The following is a 22,330-nucleotide window of genomic DNA, read 5'->3' on the forward strand; positions in this document are numbered from 1 at the left end:
GCCTCTCCTGCAAGCAGCGGTAGCAGACGCACCCCCCACTCCTTCTCAGGCCACCCGCATGACGTCGCCGTGGCCTCAAAAATGTCCAGGAAGGCCTGTGGGTCTTCGGCCTCCGCCATGCGCTGCATGGAGGCCGCAGGGCCTGGTGGTGGTGCCGCTCCCATCCGGCTGGCCATCGCTTGAAGAATCTGGCCTTGCTGGGCTATTTGTTGGCGGACCACCTCCATCTGCTGGTGGACCGCCTCCATCTGCTGGTGGTTTGCCGTCGCCACGTCCGCCAGCACCTGCCCCAGCGCTGTCAGAGGGTTTTGCTCCGACATTTTCCGTGTCTCTTTTTTTTTTCTTGCAGCCACCGGCCAATTGGGCGCCAATGTGACACGACTGTGTGTCGGGGTTCGTTCTCTGGCTGCTGGAAGGATGAGTCCTCAGCTTCAGGGTTCAAAGAGTCTTTTATTTTTATTTTTGTTTGTTTTTGTGGTGGAAGGTCCGAATCTTAAACCGCAACAAAAGTTTTATTTACCCATAATCAAATTGTACAAGGTTGGATTGAATTGCCAATGCAAACAGACAACGTCCTCTGGAGACGTTGGATGAATCGAGAATCATGCGAATCATACATAGACTTGGTCTCCTTGGCCATTTATGTGTTTCTCTCATGTGTCAAGGTCCCGTTGTTTTGGACCTCTTTATTCTGCAACCTCCTTGAATCCTTTAGCCATAACAAACAATCAAAACATTTTGTAGAATGGTCAGACGACTATATATTCAACTCTCACCCACATATGCTCCTTCAATGGCACAGAATAGAAAAAAAGAAATGAGCAGACATTCTTAATGCTTTTCGACCTCGTTCTCTTTTCGGACTTTGACAGATACAAAATATGGTTCAAAAGGTCAGAAATTCCACTACATTTTCTTCAGTTTGCTCGATCATCTGGCCTCGCCACTCTCCCCTGCCCTCTCTCCTCTGTCTGCTCTCCCCCTCATGGCCTCGGACGCTGCTAATAAAGGAGACAGGTGATTAGATAACCCGCTTCAGCTGGGAAATCCACTCACCTGTCAGCTGCTTCATAGCCAGCTCCTGCACAAGCCCTTCCCGCAGGAGACGCGCGGACCACGCCCCCTCCACGTACACATTCCCTGTTGTGCAGCATGGGGATGCTCTACTCGCTAAAAATGTGGGAAACATTTGCATTGTATTGAAGAAAGTTATGTAAAGTAAAGGCTAGTGTGCCATTGAATGACAACCGTGTGAGGTAAGCAAGCATACATATACATGGGAAACGTAATATAGCTCACTCTCAGTAAGTAAGTGACTTAATACACTTCGCCTGACATTTTCTGCATGTGTCAACACTAATCCAAACTAAACTAATACATTTTGCATTAAAAAGCAGCAATAATTCATAATAATATTTTGGCAAAATGAGGATGTTACTTTTTTTTGTCATTCTGTATTTTCTGATACACACTAAGCCGGCGGGAGAGTGTTAGAAATCCCGCTGGTCACGAAACACTGCATTCATATAGCAGCAGAGTGTATCAAATACGGCCACACAATTGCCCCAAAATTATACTTTGACAAAATGAATATGTAATATATAATTAATATGTACTCTTGAGAATAGAATAGAATAGAAAGTACATTATTGATCCCTGGGGGAAATTCAGCACCACAGTTTGCTCACAATAAACAATAAACACTTAGGTATTCACATATCAAGGAGAGTAAAAAATAAAGATATGGAATAGCGTACACTCGTATTGTCCCCTCACTTTCCTTCTGGTGCAAAAACAGCAAAAAAAAACAGCAGGTGCAACAACAGCAGTGCAAATAGCATTATACATGTGAATAATATAAATAAGCCTATGGAATCGAATAGAATTGTCCTATCACTATTCTTCTGGTGCAAAAAGACAGCAGTGCAAGTAGCATTTTTTACATGTGAATAATATAAATACGGTCTAGTACACATTCAAGTACAGTCAAAATGGAATAGGAGAGGATTCCGTTTTTAGCCTTCCGGTGCAAAAACTGCAGTGCAAAACAGCATTTTAAGTAATAATATAGGTAATAACTATTTTCTAGTTTAATATATGCATTATACCCTCTGATTCAAGTACAGTCAAAATGGAATAGAATATAATTTATCCAGTCAGTCTTTAGCCTTCCGGTGCAGAATAATATAAATAAGGTCTAATATACATTAGACACAGATTAGTACAGTCACGCACACAGTTAGTGGATACTTGATTTTTGCATTACTACTTTTGTTTGTTTGTTAGCTCTCTGTCAGCTACTATATTTTCACGTATAGTGTGGCTTCCCTGTGTTTTTTTCTGTGCATTTTCCCCGCTGTACTCTAGTGGGTATTTTGGACTTTTTTACATTAACATTTTACTTGCACTGCCTCCTACATTTTGAGGTCACCGCTCCCGCAACGAAGAGTGAAACTAACATTATTATATTTTATTTTTCAGTATGAAATGGTTTAAGTCAGTCAAAATGTTTATAGTTTAAATAATGATTGAATTTGATTCAGAAATTCAGGCAAATTGATGCACTTTAAATATTTTTTGTTACAGACTAAAATACAATGTTAATGAATGTATTTTTTGTTGTAAGTTGATCTATATTTCGTTCATTTTTTGTTTTCTTTGATGTTAAGGATACAATGTCATGCAGAGGTGTACTTATAACAATTTAATAGGCATTGATACCATTTATAGTCGCAGTAGACAATGTGGGGGAGAGAAATGTTTTCTTCTTCTTAGGGGTCGTAACAGAGAATAATTGATAAACACTGCCTTAGTTCAACAAGGAAATTAGGTCAAATGCCCATCTTACAACAAACTTGGCTAATGAATATGTTTTCAGCAGATTATTGATAATGAAGTTTAACATTGAGGTTCCTTACGAAATCTTTTTTTTTTTTTTGCATGGACAGTGACATTTATAAAATACAAGAGGGAATTGGACACAAAATGGGTATGCTGAGCCAGTCCTTTACTACCTTCATCGTATCCCTCATAGTTGGTTTAGTCAAAGGATGGAAGCTCACTCTGGTCATCTTGGCCATCATCCCCATGCTGGGACTATCAGCTGCTCTTTTCAGTAAAGTAAGCTTTCTCTTTGTCATGTCTTTTATATTTGAAGCAAGCCTATTTCCTACTAGACCTAACTAGATGTCTATCCCTAGATGGTGACATCATTCACGTCTAAAGAACAGGCTGCCTATGCTAAAGCGGGGGCTGTGGCACAGGAGGTGCTTTCTTCCATCAAGACGGTGTTTGCCTTCAGTGGTCAGCAGAAAGAGATTGACAGGTTTGTGCAGGATTCTGATTGTGAATTCATGTTTAGAAGAAGCGGGATGTTTTGATATTGGAATGATTTGAATTGGCTGATACATTTGAAAAATACTGTATGGAACTTTAGAAAATGTACTAATTTTAAAGGAAATGTTGTAGCATAAAATTTGGAATTAGGGAAAACACAGGAAATTGGGGGGATTATGTCAGTCCTGAATGAGCTGAACAGTTTGACACTGGAATGGTTTGAATCGATTGAGGAATAGGGAGTAGGCAAAGGACATAGTAAAACGTATTAAGATCAAAGGAATTTGAAAGTAAAAAATAGTCTGAACTATCTGACACGGCGGAATGTTTTGGTGTTGGAATTTTTTTAATTGGTTGACAAATGTAAGAAATTGGGAACTTTAAAAAAAATTTTAGTTTTCAATAGGAATGTTTCAGAAAATGTGGAATTTTTTGGAATTATGTCGGTGATTTAGGTTTTGTCCTGAATGAGCTAAACATTCTGATGTTGGAATGGTTTGACTCAGTTAAGAAATTTAGACGTAGACAAAAATGATGGAATGAAAATAATACTGTAGAATGATGCAAAATAACTTTTTATCATTATTTATATTATTATTACTACTACTATGTTTATATTTAAACTTATCTGATAGCGTCAATCAAAGCTGATCATTAAAATAAGGCGGGCTGGTTGAATGCCATTAAAGTGCTCAAGCATATCGTGGTGTCACTTTAGTGCAGGGGTGTCAAACTGTTTTCATTGAAGGCCAAATCGCAGTCAAAATAAAACAGTCAAAATACTATGTATAATAACCTAATGATTACTGTCTCATAGTATTACACAATAGCATATGTATTTAATAACTTGCTTTGAAATTATAAGTCAAGGTGGAACACAAATATTTAAATATGTGTTTTTGATTACCCAAAAAATGCATGGAATATCTTGTTGCATGATCACACAATAGTAAAATTTCGAAGATATGCTGCAACAAACTCAAATAGTTGCAGTAGTTTTGCAAGAAAAACTGTTTTTGTCTTTTGTCAAAGAGAATGTATTATACTGATGCCGCTACATGCCTTCCATTAGCCTTTTGTTTATGCTGTTTTTTGCTCTTGAAGTAAAGAATTAAATTATTTGACCTGCACACCGCTTTCTGTCATTGCATCCTGGGGTTACACCTTTTGCAGACATGCGACTTCCTGACATATGCAATTGTATGCAGTACATTTTTCTCTCAAACCTGAAAACACAAAAACTATGAATACATTTAGCCAGAAAGATTAAGTGCTTTCTTGACGCACATTATTTCCAGGCTTTTGCACATCATTTATGTGGCAGGCCAGATTTGGCCGCGAGGCCTTGATTTTGACACCTGTGCTTTAGTGTAATTGTCAATGCCATAATTCTCTCATTTGACCATTTGGATTTTTTATTTTATTTTATTTGTTGTCATTGCAGGTATCATAAGAACTTGGAGGAGGCCAAGAAAGAGGGAATTAAGAAGGCGATAAGTTCAAATATTGCTGTTGGCTTCACCTTCATGATTCTCTACTTGTCTTACGCTCTAGCCTTCTGGTATGGGAGCACTCTTGTTCTGAGTAAGGAGTACACTGCTGGAATTATACTTGCAGTAAGTATAATCTTACTGCACTTCAAATAAATTGTCTAATTACAAGTTTAAAGCTAAAAATAATGCTTGTGTGTCAAGGTTTTATTTACTTTGCTTCTTGGAGCGTTTGCATTGGGGGAGACGTCACCGCACATCCAATCCTTTGCCATTGCTCGAGGAGCTGCATACACACTCTACAACATCATTGACAATGTAAGGAATTCTACATTCTTTCATCCATATTCATCACATCCGAACTACACGGACTACTTCGGACCATTCAAACTTAATGTTCTTCCTCCTCTGTTACCTTGCCCTTCAAGAGATGTAAATAAAACATTTTACTTCACAGAAACCGAGCATCGACAGCTATTCGGAAAGTGGCTACAAACCTAACTTTATCAATGGAAACATTAAGTTCAAGAACATCCACTTTAGCTACCCCTCAAGGCCTGAAGTCAAAGTAAGCTCCTTACTTACAGTTTAACCTAAACCAATAGTTGACTGTTCCATAATTAACATTGTATTATGCAGATATTAAACAACTTCTCCCTGAGTGTGAAGAGTGGACAGACCATTGCCTTAGTAGGAAGCAGTGGCTGTGGAAAAAGCACCACAATACAGCTGTTGCAGAGGTTCTACGATCCTCAGGAGGGATCTGTATGTACACATTTGTAAAGCTTTACGCTCAAAAGCTAGATCTTATCACAATAGATAAACATGACAGAGAAAACAAATCAGTCAACAAAAATAAGCATCCAAAAAGTCAGTCTGACGAATCTACTTGTTTTCTTCTTTGTAGCTATCTATTGATGATCATGACATCTGTTCTCTCAATGTCCGCTACCTGCGAGAGAAGATTGGAGTGGTGAGTCAAGAGCCAGTCCTTTTTGCCACCACCATCGCAGAGAACATCCGATACGGACAAACTGATGTGACACAGCAGGAGATAGAGCAAGCTGCCAAGGAGGCCAACGCTTATGACTTTATAATGACCCTTCCTGATGTACAACTTTATTTATGACTTTACTATAAACATATTTGGCTGACACTTTCCAATGATGAGACTGTTGTCCATTAACAGAAGTTTGAGACACTGGTTGGGGATCGAGGGATTCAGATGAGTGGAGGACAGAAGCAGAGAATCGCAACTGCTCGAGTTCTTGTCCGTAACCCCAAAATCCTTCTGCTGGATGAAGCAACATCTGCTCTTGATGCCGAGAGTGAAACTGTGGTATTATCTGCACTGGACAAGGTAGAGTAAAAACACATAAATTCATTTGCAAAGCTGAGCACTTCTTTAAGCTTTGACTTTGACATTATTTTTAAAACAGGGACAGTACGTATTGATGAACATATAAATGTACTGTAAATATGGAAGATTGTAGCCAGTGGCTAATTTTCATAGCTAAAAACAATACTGTGCTAAGGTATCAATCAATCAATCAAATATTTTTTAATCACAAATGTCTCAAAGGGCTGCACAAACCACAACGACATTCTAGGATCTGATCCCACATAAGGGCATAAATGAACTCAACCCAATGGGAACAATGTGGGGTTGGAGCTCGACCGTTAAGTATTTTATAAGTAAGTAATAAAACCTCAAAATCACATCTTAAGTGCACAGGAAGCCAGTGCAGGTGAGCCAGTATCGGCGTAATATGATCAAACGTTCTTGTCCTTGTCAAAAGTCTAGCAGCCGCATTTTGTACCAACTTGTTATCTTTTAATGCTAGACATAGGGAGACCCGAAAATAATAATAAATTATACGTAACAGTAATTACGAGACGTAACGGATGCATGACTAATGATCTCAGCGTCCAGACACTCTTGAAGTGTGACTCAAATGAGAGAGTTGGGTGGAAGATAATAGGGTAGAACTCTTCTAACCATGCAGGAGTCAAACATGTCAACTGTGCTTAAATGGGCCTTATTATACAAAACCAACTTTTCTTACTTATTGGTACCTGGTATTTGGATCCACATAAGACCCGAAAATTTGAAATCAAACCGTGGAAGATTTGCAGAGACATTTAAAAACAATCTTTCTTTCCATCAGACTTCCTTAAAATGAGCCGTTTGGAATTTGCCTTAAGTGCGACGTCAGCAGATAATCCATTAATGGTAGACATTTGGCAACACATCTTTGCACGAGTCAGCCATTTTTAAATGTATTTAAAACCAACTGTGCCACATCAAGTACACGATGAAACCCAATGAAGGAAAATGCTCTGTTGCTGATTTGCTTTAACCAGCACAATTCACTACTCAAAATTTCAGCCTCATCTGAAGCGCAAACAAAGTTACTTTGCCGAGTGAGTGTCAAGACCGAGTTCATAAGGGGCCGTGATCGACGTAAACAGCTGGTGGGGACACAAATCACTAAATGAGGGCTGGTGTAGAGAACGGCGCTCAATAAACCAGAAAATAAACATAAGCATAATACTAAACTCAAAACCAAAGACATGACCCGGGCAACGAGTCATGATGGTACCCCCCTTATAGGACGGATTCCAGATGTCCCAAACAAAATAAGTCCACAGTCACTGGAGGATTTGGCGGTGGGTCGCCAGGCCCTGTATCTTCAAAGCCACTGGGGACGAGACAGGTGGCTGCGGCGAGTAAAACGCCTCTGCAGCTGGCGAGGCGGGCATCCACAAACTGGCCACACTTGTGGCAATTGAGGAGGCGAACATGGGAAAGATTACTTCCTCAGCAGTCATTGTGGGGCCGGGAATGGCTGCTGATGGCCCGGGTGGCGTCCATAGACTGGCTACATTTGTGGTCAACAAGGAGGCGGACGTGGGTGAAAATGCTTCCTCAGCAGCTATTGTGGTTCATGCCCAAGTGCTAATGGCGCGGAGAGCGTTCATGGACTGGGCTAAATTTGAGGCCAACGAGGAAGCAGGCCATGAGCACCTGATGAATGCTTCCATGCCAGGCTGCAGGCTTCTGAGCTGGAGGTCGAGCTAGAGCAGGCTGCTGGGCTGGAGGTCGAGCTGGCTAGTGGCGTTGTCAGAAGACTCCCTGGAGACGAAGCTGGTGGCATCGTCGGAAAACCCACTTGAGACTTCAGCGGGAACAGACGGCAACGGTGGGTGGGCTTTGGGAAACTTAGGAGCCGGCATTGGTGGGGAGCCAGGGATTGCAGGAGCTTTGGAAGCGTGTGGAGTAGGTAGAGGAACAGCCTCAGCTGTTGGCAATGTGATCTCACCAGGCCGCAACGGATACGGGCGGAGTAGCGAGAAGATAGCATAACAACATTTTACTGTTGTATAGAGAAGCTGAACCGAACACAACATGTCGCGGAATGTGGACAAAGTACCCATGCCGAGTGAGCTGCAAGATATAAGGGGGGCGTGATTAACGTAAACAGCTTTTGGGGACACTAATCACTAAACGAAGGCTGGTGTGGAGAACGGCGCTAAAAAAACATAAATTAAATATAAGAATAATGCAAAACTCAAAACCAAAGATATGACCCGGGCAACGGATTATGACACCTTCAACTGTGAGGAAGTCACTCTGAGTGTGTGCAAAGAATAGTCCTGTTTCAACCACAGACCTGGTTTTTCGGGTTTTCCGAAAAACTACATTAAATGACGGAGTCGGTGACTACTTTTAATGGCAATGGAGGAGACAATGAAACGGTAAGTCTCCTCTTTCAGTCGACAACAAATCAGGGAGAGCGACTGGTCTCGCTATATCATATGGGATGTTGTGTTATGATGAAAGTCAAGTAAAAATTAGATAGTTGGTCGCATCTAAAACCTCAGACGAAACGTTTAAGAAGGCAGCCAAAAATTGGCATGAAGATATGTCTTCACAGCAAAATGTATGCAAAGGTTTGTCCTAAGAACCATCAATAATATGTAGGCCCCAATGTGTTTTAAAAATAGAAAAAAAATAATGAATTACCCCCTTTTTAGCTACTAGTATTTTTCTGCACAGGTCAGACTGGGTCGAACCACATTAATTGTGGCTCATCGCCTCTCAACTATCAGAAACGCTGATATCATCGCTGGCATACAAAATGGAGAGGTTGTAGAGTTGGGGACTCATAGCCAGCTGATGGAAAAACAGGGTGTCTACCACACTCTAGTCACCATGCAGGTAAAACTCTCACTCAACTTTTGGGTGATGTTTATATTTCCAGGCAATCAACCTTTTAGTGTCCTGTAATCTCCATCTTGTAGGCATTTGACAAAGAGGAGGAGCAGGATGAAGAGCAAGATGATAAGAACCAACAAGCGCTCTCTGAATCTCCCCTGTGCAGGAGGAAGTCCACAAAAGGTTGTTCCTGTGCTAATTCAGAGGAAAAGAAAGAAGAAAATGAAAAGCTGGTGGATCCCAAAGACACGCCAGAGGTTAGATTGCCAAGAGGATTCAGCTTTAGATACAGTGGCACTAACGACAAAACCTACCTGCCTACAGCAGGATGAAAACGCTCCGCCTGTGTCGTTCCTCGAAGTGATGCGCCTCAACCTTCACGAGTGGCCTTACATTTTGCTGGGTCTCATCTCTGCTTGCATCAATGGAATAATCCTTCCACTCTACTCTATCATCATGGCAAAGTTTATTGCTGTACGTTACAACTAGTAAGACATTTACAAAACTGAGAAAATCAGCATCAATCTTCCATCTTGCAGGTGTTTGCTCAGCCTGATCAGGAGATTATCAGAAAAAAATCTGAATTTCTTTCCCTTATGTTTGCGGTGCTTGGATTTGTATCTTTTTTCACCATATTTCTAAAGGTAAGCATAGCCACATTAACACACACTTTGTACTTCAACAGTCAAAGAAAATGTAAGTAAGATAAAGTTATGAGAACACAGGACATTATCCAGCTATGGAGCCTATCCAGACTCACTTGGGGCATCGGCTACTTGAGCCTGGATCCACTTAACACCTAAAGCTCAAGTACTTTTGGCTAGTGTGAGCGCACTCAATTGTGACAACATGACATGTTTCCCCCCTTTTGGCACAATTGGAAAAGGTAAGCTGGGGCCTGGCGCAATTCCAAGCACACGTACATGTGCAAATGCAACGAAGAGGAGTCATCAAATGACTGTAATGTAATTGCTTCTCGCGAAATTCATAACAAAAATAAAATACAAAGATTCAAAATAATTCAAAATTCAAACCCACAGCACGCTCGCTAACCACGACAACATTTGTGAGCGTAATAATAATGGATTAGATTTATATAGCGCTTTTCTAGACACTCAAAGCACTTCACAGAGAAGTGAGAACCCATCATTCATTCACTCCACATTCCCACCTGGTGGTGGTAAGCTACATTTGTAGCCACAGCTGCCCTGGGGTAGACTTGACAGTTTGCGCCTATGGCCCCTCCGACCACCGCCCATCATTCATTCACCAGTGTGAGCAGCACTGGGGGAAAGGTTGAAGTGTCCTGCCCAAGGACATAACGGCAGTGATTTGGATGGCAAGAGGCGGGGAGCAAACCTGCAACCCTCAAGTTTCTGGCAGGCTGCTCTATCCACCACGCCATGCCGTCCCAATAAAGCCATTTAATGAATGTGAACACCCCTCTTGCAAATAATGAGTGGCCACGTTGTACAAAAAAGATAATATTTAGAACGACTTTAAATTCTCTAAACAGGCTATGGCTCTAACGGTCAGGGTGAGCTCATGCCAGATGAGGAGAAATCACACCCATGTCCAACACGGTCCAACTGGCCTACAGTAGTAGGCCCTTAGGTCAAACCTGAACTGATCCTTAGCCAATCACATAAGCTTCTTGCATACAGCATGTTTTCTGCATTTATTTGAACCAATAAAAAAGGTTCACACTGTGATGCATGCAGTCAAAATGTCCATGTCCGAGTGTTCTTGTGTCTTTCACTTCATATAGGGTTTCTGTTTTGGTAAATCGGGAGAAATTCTGACCATGAAACTGAGACTCGCATCCTTCAAGGCTTTGATGAGGCAGGTAAGTGGAACAGCAAACTCCCAGGAGACATAACGGCCTGCAGGGTTTCCAGATGTATAGTTTACCAATGCTGTGCCTCAAGTGGAACACTTCAATAACGCTTTTCAGACATGTTGAATTGTGTAACTGTTTACATGAATATGTGCTCCAAGTACAGTAACTTTATATGCATGTTCCAAATAAGAAATCAAACCAATCAACCAATAAGTACATTGTGTATACTGTCCCCAGTGTCCAAAACGTCCTTCCCCTTCTGCTACTTAACTAGAAGGTGACTATTGAGGGCAGTAAATGTCCAGCATTCACAATTTCAATCTTTCTAAGTGCAACCTCCGGGCACTGGCAGTGCACTCCATTTTGATGTACTTCTCAGTGTGAACGCACTTAAACACTCAAAAGACTAAGCCTTAGTGCACTAATTGAGATGGTGTGAGTCTGATGTCAAATTACTGGTAAATTCCAATCATCTATTTTTTTCCTTTGTTTTTCTTTTTTTATTATTATTAATATTTAATTTATTTGTTGTGTTGGCAGCAGTGTCTCTTCCAATGCATTTTAACAGCTTTCGCTTTTTGAACCACCATAGAGCAAAACCATTCTTGTCGAAGATACTGTATGTAGTTTGGGTCTGGCACCAAGCGAGCGCTCAGACTAGATATGATCAATCTAAGTTTGTGGGCATGAACTGATGAAGTCTGCTCGAATGAGAGTCGAAACATTCCGACTGAACAGTCCAGCTGCGGTCAATTCAATGCCCTGAAAATTCAATGACTTGGATGAATAACAATATCAATATGCATGTCTGTAAGATAGTCTGAAGCCCGCGTCTTTGAAATGTGTTTACTTTTGGTTTCTGTTAGGATCTTGGCTGGTTTGATAACCCAAATAACAGTGTTGGAGCACTCACAACAAGGCTGGCCTCAGACACTGCTCAAGTACAGGGGGTAATACAAATCACGTCTCTTACTCTACAAGAATACATTTGTTGGTAATAGGGTTGTCTCGATACCAATATTTTGGTATATACTGGTACCAAAATGTATTTCGATACTTTTTGATACTTTTCTAAATAAAGGGGACCACAAAAAATGGCATTAATGGCTTTATTTTACAAAAAAATATTTCGGTACATTAAACGTATGTTCCTTGTTGCAATCCAAAAACAATTTTGGCCTTAAATAAAATAGTGAACATACTACACAACTTGTCTTTTAGTATTAAGTAAGCAAACAAAGGCTCCTAATTTGTCTGCTGACGTATGCAGTAACATATTGTGTCATTTATTATTCAATTATTTTGTCAAAATTATAAAGGACAAGCTGTTAAAATGGATTATTTATCCACTTGTTCATTTACTGTTAATATCTGTTTTTTTCTCTCGTTTCAACATGTTCTATGTACACTTCTGTTAAAATATAATAATCACTTATTCTTCTGTTGTTTGATACTTTACTATAGTTTTGGATGATACTACAAATTTAGGTATCGATCCGATACCAAGTAGTTACAGGATCATACATTGGTCATATTCAAAGTCCTCTTGTGTCCAGAGACATATTTACTGAGTTTGTAAACATAACATGAATTTTTAAAAAAGAAAAAAAGATTTTGTGACGATAAAAAATATAGATGTAATCATAGTAGTGTAACCGGTGGTCTTTTCCTCTGCGTTGTGTGGCTTTAATGGAACACGACCAACACCATGGATTGCTCAGCTGCTCTTTACTGATAATACACAACATACAATTGTCGTCAATAACTTTGTTTCCATCGTCAAGTCCCTCTCCTGTTATCGTGGACAAAAGGGCTTACGTACAACAGTGAAATAAACATACCTGATAATACACAACATACAATTGTCGTCAATAACTTTGTTTCCATCGTCAAGTCCCTACACAAATATAATACAGAAAAAGATAGTGAACTTAAATTCTTAACATGACAATACAATTTCTGTCGTCGCATGCACGCCTACCTCTCCCGTTATCGTGGACAAAAGGGAAGTTGGAAGGCGTGTCCAACGCATATAAAAAGACAGGTGTCACAGTAATTATTGCAGTAGAAGGGACAACGAGACAATGGTTCCACATTGACAAATCATCGAACAATATTCAGGTATTTACATGTAAGTTACACATTTTGTGTAATTATAACAATAATAAAGCATTATAAAATACATTATTTACAAGACATAATTGACCCTGTTACAGTAGTATCGACTAGATACGCTATTGTACTTGGTATCATTACAGTGGATGTCAGGTGTAGATGCAACCATGGCATTTGTTTACATTAAGAGGCACTAGCTTTTGTTAGCGGTGACGCCGGTGAGCTGTTGTATCCTCATACGGTGTGTAGTGAAGCATATTTAACTATTCCTCGTCCTGCAGGGATGATACTTAAACATACTTTATTTGTCGCCATAGTGGCGAGGATTAGTGATTTAGAAGTAGCTAAAACACTGCCGACTGCGGAGGGATGTAAGCTGCTAGCTAGCTAGCTATGTCTTAAAGAACCTCTTCCTTAGGGCTTTACAGTGTTATAGCTTCACCTTTATCATTAGTTTTTAAGCCAAAATGCGACCGTTCTCCTTTTTCTGTCTACACATCGTGTCTACTTGTAAGTACTCCGTGATTGTGCGCTGCCGAACATGCTCCTCTGCTCGTAAACCCAGCAATGTCATGACAAGACGACGCACCGTCATGCCCATAAAAAAATAAAAAATTAAAATTGGAAATCCATCAATCCATTTTCTACCGCTTGTCCCTTTTGGAGTCGCGGGGGGTGCTGGAGCCTATCTCAGCTGCATTCGGGTGGTAGGCGGGTTACACCCTGGACAAGTCACCACCTCATCGCAGGGTCAACCGAGATAGACAGAACTGGTACTTTTCAAACAGAGTATAGTACCTTTTTTTATTCATCGGTACCGCAATACTATACTAGTACCGGTATACCGTACAACCCCAGTTGGTAACCTGTAAAAGAAACAAATAACTCAAACTGACAAAATTAATACTGGAATTTGCCAAAAGGCATATAGACAAACTACAAAGCATCTGGAAGATAAATATGGAGACTGAAGGCCAATCACATCAGCTCTACGTTTACAGAGGCAAAAATGAAGCTTAAAGAGAAATGAACAGCATACCTAATGTGAAACAGGGAGGAGACTTAGTAAGGTTCTAAAGATGCTTTGCTGCATCCGGCGCAGGGTGTCTTTCATCTCTGCAGGGTACAATGACCTCTCAAACCTATCAAGGCATTCTGTAGCTAATTGTGTTGCAGAGTGTCAGGTGGGTTGGTCTCAGTTGCAGGTCATGGCTCCTCCAACTGGACAATGACACAAAACACACAACCAACAATATTTGGACTATTCTGAACATCTGTGGAAAGAGCTGGAACATTCAGCATAGAAAAGGCACCCATAAAACCAGAGAGAGCGCAGCAGTTTGCTCACAAGGACTGTGCCAAAATACCTGTGGACAGGTGCTTGGTTGCAGTCTTCAGAAGTTTGTGCAATTAGGTACTATCATTATTGTCCAGGGCCGTACACGTTTTTCTCTTGACTACAATTCAAAACCAATGTCTGCATTTTTTCTGTACTATCACTTTTGTCAGATTCTAGTTGTTACAATAATTCCTGCAGTTTGTCCCTTCTTTGGCATAAGGGTACCAACACAACAAGTATGTTTGTAGACAATGTTATTTGACCACAATGGTCATCTTATTTGGTTTCTGCTCAGGTTACGGGTCTTCGTTTGTCCACAATGGTCCAGAATATTGCCAACATGGGATCTGGTCTGATTCTTGCCTTCGTTTATGGCTGGGAGCTGACTCTGCTAATGCTGGTGATAGTGCCCCTCATGGTAGTGGCCGGCGCTTTGAAAATAAAGTTGTTAGCTGGACAAAATGCAGATGAAAAGAAAGAGCTGGAGAAAGCTGGAAAGGTGAGGATTGACCCAATACCTTTGCACTCAAGTATGTCCTTCTTCAAGAGTGATGATGTGTTCATAATATATTTCATCAGATTGTCACAGAAGCCATCGAGAATATCCGCACTGTTGCCTCTCTCACCAGAGAACCCACGTTTGAATATCTATACCACAAAAACCTCCAAGTCACATACAAGTATAAGAGATGCTGGATCACTTGTCCATGATATCTAAAATGTTTATTAATACATACAGTGCTCTTATTTCTCTCTCTGCAGAAACTCCCAGAAAAAAGCTCATATGGAGGGTTTAATCTTTTCTTTCACTCTCGCCATGGTCTATTTTACTTACGCAGGTTGTTACCGGTTTGGAGCTTGGCTTGTCACCCATAGACAAATGAACATTGAGGGAGTTTTCCTGTGAGTAATATGTCCTTCATGGTCCGTCGTAATAATGTATGATTAATAACATATTTTGATAGACCACAAAGTAGCAAAACATCAATCAATCAATCAATATTTATACATATAGCCCTAAATCACAAGTGTCTCAAAGGGCTGCACAAGCCACAACGACATCCTCGGTTCAGATCCCACATCAGGGCAAGGAAAAACTCAACCCAGTGGGATGACAATGAGAAACCTTGGAGAGGACCGCAGATGTGGGTGACCCCCACACTGGTGCAATGGACGTCGAGTGGATCTAGCATCATATTGTGAAAGTCCAGTTCATAGTGGATCTAACATAATAGTGAGAGTCCAGACCATAGTGGGGCCAGCAGGAGACCATCCCGAGCGGAGACAGACCAGCAGCGCAGAGATGTCCCCAACCGATGCACAGGCGAGCGGTCCAGCCAGGGTTCCGACTCTGGAAAGCCAGCACTTCATCCGTGGCCACCGGACCTGTGCCCCCCCCCCCCTTCCCTCCACGAGACAGAAGAGGGCAGAGCAGAAAAGAAATGAAACGGCAGATCAACTGGTCTAAAAAGGGGCTCTATTTAAAGGCTAGAGTATACAAATGAGTTTTAAGATGGGACTTAAATGCTTCTACTGAGGTAGCATCTCTAACTGTTACCGGGAGGGCATTCCAGAGTACTGGAGCCCAAATAGAAAACGCTCTATAGCCTGCAGACTTTTTTTGGGCTCTGGGAATCACTAATAAGCTGGAGTTCTTTGAACGCAGATTTCTTGCCGGGACATATGGTACAATACAATCAGCAAGATAGGATGGAGCTTGACCGTGTAGTATTTTATACGTAAGTAATAAAACCTTAAAGTCACATCTTAAGTGCACAGGAAGCCAGTGCAGGTGAGACAGTATAGGCGTAATATGATCAAACTTTCTTGTTCTTGTCAAAAGTCTAGCAGCCGCATTTTGTACCAACTGTAATCTTTTAATGCTAGACATAGGGAGACCCAAAAATAATATGTTACAGTAATCGAGACGAGACGTAACGAACGCATGAATAATGATCTCAGCGTCGTTAGTGGACAAAATGGAACAAATTTTAGCGATATTACAGAGATGAAAGAAGGCCGTTTTAGTAACACTCTTAATGTGCGACTCAAACGAGAGAGTTGGGTCGAAGATAATACCCAGATTCTTTACCGAGTTGCCTTGTGTAATTGTTTGGTTGTCAAATGTTAAGGTGGTATTAATAAATAGGTGTCGGTGTCTAGCAGGACCGATAATAAGCATTTCCGTTTTCTTAGCGCTGAGTTGCAACAAGTTAGCGGACATCCATTGTTTAATTTCATTAAGACACGCCTCCAGCTGACTACAATCCGGCGTGTTGGTCAGCTTTAGGGGCATGTTATGCATCAGCATAACAGTGAAAGCTAACACCGTATTTGCGTATGATGACACCTAGCGGCAGCATGTAGATGCTGAAGAGTGCAGGGCCAAGAACCGAACCCTGGGGAACTCCGCATGTTACCTTAGTCCAAGGTCACATTGTTATGGGAGACGCACTGCATCCTGTCAGTAAGATAAGAGTTAAACCAAGACAAGGCTAAGTCTGACATACCAATACGTGTTTTGATACGCTCTAATAAAATATGATCGACGGTATCGAAAGCAACGCTAAGATCAGGAAGCAGCAACATAGATGACGCATCAGAATCCATCATTAGCAATAGATCATTAGTAATTTTTGCGAGGGCTGTCTCCGTAGAGTGATTTGCCCTGAAACCGGATTGAAAAGGTTCACAGAGATTGTTAGACGCTAAGTGTTCATTTAGCTGCTGTGCGGAAGGTGGGACACCGGCCGGTAGTTTACCATGAGGTCAGGATCGAGGTTTGGTCTTTTGAGCAGAGGATGAATAACCACTTTTTTTAATGCTAGGGGAACAGTGCCAGAGGAAAGTGATAAGTTTATAATATTTAGCACTGATGGACCTAATATTACAAAAAGCTCCTTAATAGGTTTCCCAGGAAGTGGGTCAAGTAAACATGCTGTTTGTTTTATCCCATTTTACACGCCGTAGTGTAATGGACCCGAGTGGTAGAATATTAAAATCTAGTAAAATTTTGCTTAAAACAAATATAAATATTAAGAACCCAATGTAGTGAGAGCAGCCGTCCCAAAATTCACAATTTATTACAATCCAAAGTAACCAAAGAACAGTTAAGTTGATAATACTAAAAATACCAATTGGTAACCAATAAAATCAGTGAGGGTACAGCCGCGACAGGCATAGTGGATCAGCGTCCTGGCTCTGCCCACTTCCACGGCGTCCTCCTGTACACAGAATTAGAACGGAGGCAGGCCACGGGGAGAAAAATCATTTAAAACCACGGAGACGCTCTCCGGGCTAACGTCACACTTACACACAAGGCAGCTGCTGTAGTTCCGCGTAGAAGTATTGGGTACGCCCACTCTCCTCACCAGTCTCTCGTGGGACCTACGTGGCCGTACTCGTCCCGCCTCTTGGTCACTCCCGGGAGTCACCGCAGGTCTCTGGGTCCCGATCGCTCCTGCCCACAGGACCACACAGCCAGCGCACAACGCACGAGCCCGCAAGCCCACAGCCCAAGGCAGTTGAACACACCCACAGATCCACAATGCACAACGCTTACTTCGGAGGCAGTTTCCTCTGCCCCTGCGTGTTGTGGGCTTCTTGGGGTTCACTCCGGTAGCCTGCGGGGTCTGCTGTGTAGTCCTGGGGATCCCTTCCCAGCCTGCGTGCATCTTGGCAAAGCCTGTCGATACTCTCCGGTCGCTCCCTCAAGTCTGTCAATCCTTCTTTTTTAAACGTGTGCAGTCCTAATGCTCCACAGGTGCGTCTGATCTAAGGTGCCGTTCAATTGGGCACTTTGGCTGTTAGGGGCAACAAGCTAAAAGGGGCAACGTCTTAAAATACCAGCAAAGTCCACAAGGAGTAAAAACATGAAATTAAAAATACAATCAAATTCCCCAAAATGTAAAAACATGCAATTAAAAATACAAATTCCACAAAATGTAAAAACATGCAATTAAAATCCACAACAATAAAAACACTAACATGCCTGGCAATGAATCATAAAAAAATAAAATCCCCTCCTTGTGTCCCATCACAGTAGCAATTCCTCTAATGTTATTTCATCAAAAAGAGAGAAACTATTTTGGAGGGCAGTATCCGTCGTATATACTATTCACTATTCTGTTAGATCCACTATGGACTGGACTCTCACTAATATGTTAGATCCACTATGGACTGGACTTTCACAATATTATGTCAGACCCACTCGACATCCATTGCTTTCGGTCTCCCCTAGACGGGGGGCAGGGTGTTACCCCCATATGCGGTCCTCTCCTAGGTTTCTCATAGTCATTTACATCGACGTCCCACTGGGGTGAGTTTTCCTTGCCCTTATGTGGACTCTGTACCGCGGATGTCCTTGTGGCTTGTGCAGCCCTTTGAGACACTTGTGATTTAGGGCTTTATAAATAAACATTGATTGATTGATTGATTGATTGATATACAGTCGTATCTGTGTTAATAGAACCCAGTTGTAGCTGGGATGCGTTGTCTTTAATCTCCTTTCTAATGAGTTCAATTTTCTTATTAAAGAAATTCATAAAGTCATCTGCCGAGTGGGTGGAGCTACTGGTAGGAGTCCCTTGTTTGGTTAGCGATGCTACTGTACTGAACAAATATTTAGGATCGTTTTTGTTGAGGCGGATGAGATTTGAGTAATATTTAGCTTTAGCTAAGGTAAGCATGCGTTTATAAGTTATTAAACTATCGCTCCATGCTTGATGGAAAACCTCAAGTTTAGTCACGCGCCATTTGCGTTCCAGCTTTCTACATGATAGTTTATGAGCTCTAGTTTCTTCTGTAAACCATGGGTACGCCTTTTAGGGGACCCTTTTAGCTTTAGCGGTGCTATACTATCAATGGTTTCACGCAGGGCGTCGTTAAAGTTGTTAGTGAGGTTATCAATAGAGCCCACATAATTTGGGAATGGTGCCATTACCGAAGGCAGTAGGCCAGGCTAGTTAGCTCGCAGATGTGTCCGCAACATCTAAAGTTACGAGATTACTCTGCGCTAACTGGCGGACACGGCCCTCTAGCAGAGCCAGCCTATCCATGAGAACGGTGCACGAAGCGCAGGGAGCCATACTCACGGTATTTTCTGTGACCAAGTGAAGTTCTTGCTGTCTTCAGGGAAGTGGTCGCGATGTGCGGGGGCAGATTCCTTCAGACCGACGGCGCCTTCTCCGCACTAGCTATGTAGCTTAGCAGCTAGCTAGCTGAGGGAGGGGTGGTGAGACAGAGATCGGGTGATTTGCAAGTTAAATAGGACTACTAAGTATGTTTGGGAAGTAGTAAAGAAAGCTGTAATACAATTAAAAGCACACAGATAGAACGATACTTAGCTTTTTCGCAACAGCAACAGCGAGCAGTCACTCACATGAATCCAAAAAGTTTCCAATGTTGTAAATGCATTGTATAAATATTTTGTCTATCAAAAAGATTGCAGCGACACCTGCAGTACTTTTGATTGGTCGAATGATTTGACTTCTTCTTTCAGTGTGGTTACAGTAATTTTGTTTGGTGCTATGGCTGTTGGAGAGACCAATTCCTTTGCTCCAAACTATGCCAAAGCCAAATTGTCTGCAGCTGAAATTATAAAGCTTTTGAAAAGACAGCCAGCTATTGATAATCTCTCAGAAGAAGGACAGACACTGGTAAGTAGTACAAATCCTCCCATTAGAGCAAGTACTTATTATAGATCGACAGTCCTAATACATAGTCTGTTCCCCACTTCAAATTCCAGGTCCAATTTGATGGTAACGTGCAATTTGAAGGTGTAAAGTTTAACTACCCCTCACGCCCTAACGTACCCGTCCTCCGAGGGATGAATGCAAAGGTGAGCAAGGGAAAGACATTGGCTCTGGTAGGAAGCAGTGGTTGTGGAAAAAGTACAGTCATCCAACTTCTGGAGAGGTTCTACGAGACCATAGATGGAACAGTGGTGAGAAGACAAATACTGCTGATTGTTGCCTATGGATGTTTTCATTCATCCAGGTCTTTGTATTCTCAGGGCATTCAAGCGATCACAACTGGACTTGCCTGAGCACACCCTCCTCTTTTTAGAGTATACATTAGGCCCTTTTCCACCAAAAGTTCAGGAACATTTGGTTCCTGGATCTATAGGTAGACGTGTGTGGTTTGTTTCCACCGCATTTTACATTTCAGGGTAGTTTATACAAATCAGGTGATGACGTATGGAGGAGTGGTTTAATATATTTCTACACTGATGCCATGTAAATAAATAGACAATATAATGTCAAAGTTATTTTACTAAAATGTAAGTAATTGAAATACAAAGCAATCAAATACAAAACAATATGATTAATAAAATAATGTTTACCGAATTGTTAATAAAAAGTCAGACTTGTTCAACAGTCAGAAAATTACTTTGGGTCCATTTTAGCTGTAAATAACAATATATAAATAACAAATGTCAGTGTCAATTGTCTCATGCCATCAACACGAATACATCGGCTTTAGCGTTAGCTTGTTAGCATTAGCATTCTGTTTACTTGGGTTGAAGCTAATAACTACACAAATGGAGTGTCACTGACTACTTTTACAACATGAAATAAAGTAAATAGTTAGTATTTGATGTTATTTACCTTTTGTACCACTCGTGTGCTGCCTCCTTTCTGGCTAATGTAAATCAGTGAACTGATTAAGTACACGATGTTCTTTTACCACAATAGTCATTGGCCTTCTAAGACAAAGTGGTCAGTCCAGCTTCCATCGATTTGAATGCCCCGAGAGCTACTGATTGTTTCTTTTGTGTACTAAACTGCACAGGCAAGGGACTCGAGTCACTATATTGAAGCAGCACTAAGTAACTTTTCAACATTCATAAAATATTTTCATAACTTTTGGGACGATACATCAACTTACAACTAGTTGAATGGCACCTCTGTCATGGCCTGAGGGGTTCTGTATCATGTTTACTGGCACTTAGCAACTTTGAGGAGGGTGACAGGAACCCTACCACACAAAAAACTACAAATGCGCTGACTTGCTTCACGGCATACGTCCCTCCCCCTTTCCCCATTTGTTAAAAAAGCAGAAGTCAATGCAAACGCCTGCGGGCTGCCAGTAAACTAAAAGAAGAAGAACGTTTAGGTGCAAATACTGCTATCATGGCCGAAGCGCTAAAACAATCGAAGAAAGTAAAAGTTTTGTCTGAGGATACAAAAAAGAAAAACGGAGAATAAAAGGATTGTCAGAATTAACATTGCCCCTGCTTTCACTCACTGGCGTGAGCTCAAAGGTGAGGTATTTTCGGCCAATGCTGCCTTGACTCTGTTACTGCTAAACTAGTAAGTGACTTTCGAGGCTCAAATCAAAATGATAATGTTAAAGTTTGCTATCGAAAATTCGCATAGTAGCAATAAATAGCCACCAGCTTGATAGTTCGCAATTGCACACTACTTCTTTAGAAAAAACACTCCCGACAGTCTTTCTTTGCTTTGGACCTGCATCCGCCCGATACTTTCTTGGTAGTAGCATCATTTTTGTAGTACAATCCAAGATCATTTCTTGATAGTGTCTGCTATATGTCTGCATAGCCATTAAAGACATAATATTTGTGCCAATATTACAGTGAACATCATGTCAGTTTGATGCGCTAGTCCTCATGGTAAATGTAGTCTTCTTATGGCAAAACACTACCGCTTTGGTTTGATTGATTGATTGATTGAAACTTGTATTAGTAGTTTGCCCAGTTCAGTACATATTCCGTACAATTGACCACTAAATGGTAACACCCGAATAAGTTTTTTAACTTGTTTAAAGGCCTACTGAAATGACATTTTTTTATCTAAACGGGGATAGCAGATCCATGCTATGTGTCATACTTGATAATTTCGCGATATTGCCATATTTTTGCTGAAAGGATTTAGTAGAGAACATCGACGATAAAGTTCGCAACTTTTGATCGCTGATCAAAAGTTGAAGTTAAAAGCCTTGCCTGTACCGGAAGTAGCGTGACGTCACAG

General features: G+C 41.3%; 1 protein-coding gene across 2 annotated transcripts in view; it reads left to right on the plus strand.

Annotated features, from left to right (window-relative positions):
• LOC133659920 (ATP-dependent translocase ABCB1-like) overlaps positions 1-22,330 on the plus strand; it is a 51,118-nt gene that overhangs the window by 17,939 nt on the left and 10,849 nt on the right. Inside the window, exons 5-23 of one of the 2 annotated variants that reach the window (XM_062062804.1) lie at positions 2,949-3,120; positions 3,201-3,325; positions 4,781-4,952; positions 5,031-5,144; positions 5,284-5,394; positions 5,466-5,591; positions 5,734-5,937; positions 6,016-6,186; positions 8,887-9,048; positions 9,132-9,302; positions 9,370-9,519; positions 9,585-9,689; positions 10,814-10,891; positions 11,752-11,835; positions 14,635-14,838; positions 14,919-15,019; positions 15,102-15,242; positions 19,840-19,996; positions 20,086-20,283. In XM_062062804.1, the coding sequence (XP_061918788.1) occupies positions 2,949-3,120; positions 3,201-3,325; positions 4,781-4,952; positions 5,031-5,144; positions 5,284-5,394; positions 5,466-5,591; positions 5,734-5,937; positions 6,016-6,186; positions 8,887-9,048; positions 9,132-9,302; positions 9,370-9,519; positions 9,585-9,689; positions 10,814-10,891; positions 11,752-11,835; positions 14,635-14,838; positions 14,919-15,019; positions 15,102-15,242; positions 19,840-19,996; positions 20,086-20,283 (2,746 nt within the window). Of the gene's footprint in view, positions 1-2,948; positions 3,121-3,200; positions 3,326-4,780; positions 4,953-5,030; positions 5,145-5,283; positions 5,395-5,465; positions 5,592-5,733; positions 5,938-6,015; positions 6,187-8,886; positions 9,049-9,131; positions 9,303-9,369; positions 9,520-9,584; positions 9,690-10,813; positions 10,892-11,751; positions 11,836-14,634; positions 14,839-14,918; positions 15,020-15,101; positions 15,243-19,839; positions 19,997-20,085; positions 20,284-21,382; positions 21,604-22,330 lie in introns of those variants that run through there. The other variant, XM_062062805.1, reaches the window with a different exon arrangement.

Source organism: Entelurus aequoreus, linkage group LG11, assembly GCF_033978785.1.
Source record: "Entelurus aequoreus isolate RoL-2023_Sb linkage group LG11, RoL_Eaeq_v1.1, whole genome shotgun sequence".
Lineage (NCBI taxonomy): Eukaryota > Metazoa > Chordata > Actinopteri > Syngnathiformes > Syngnathidae > Entelurus > Entelurus aequoreus.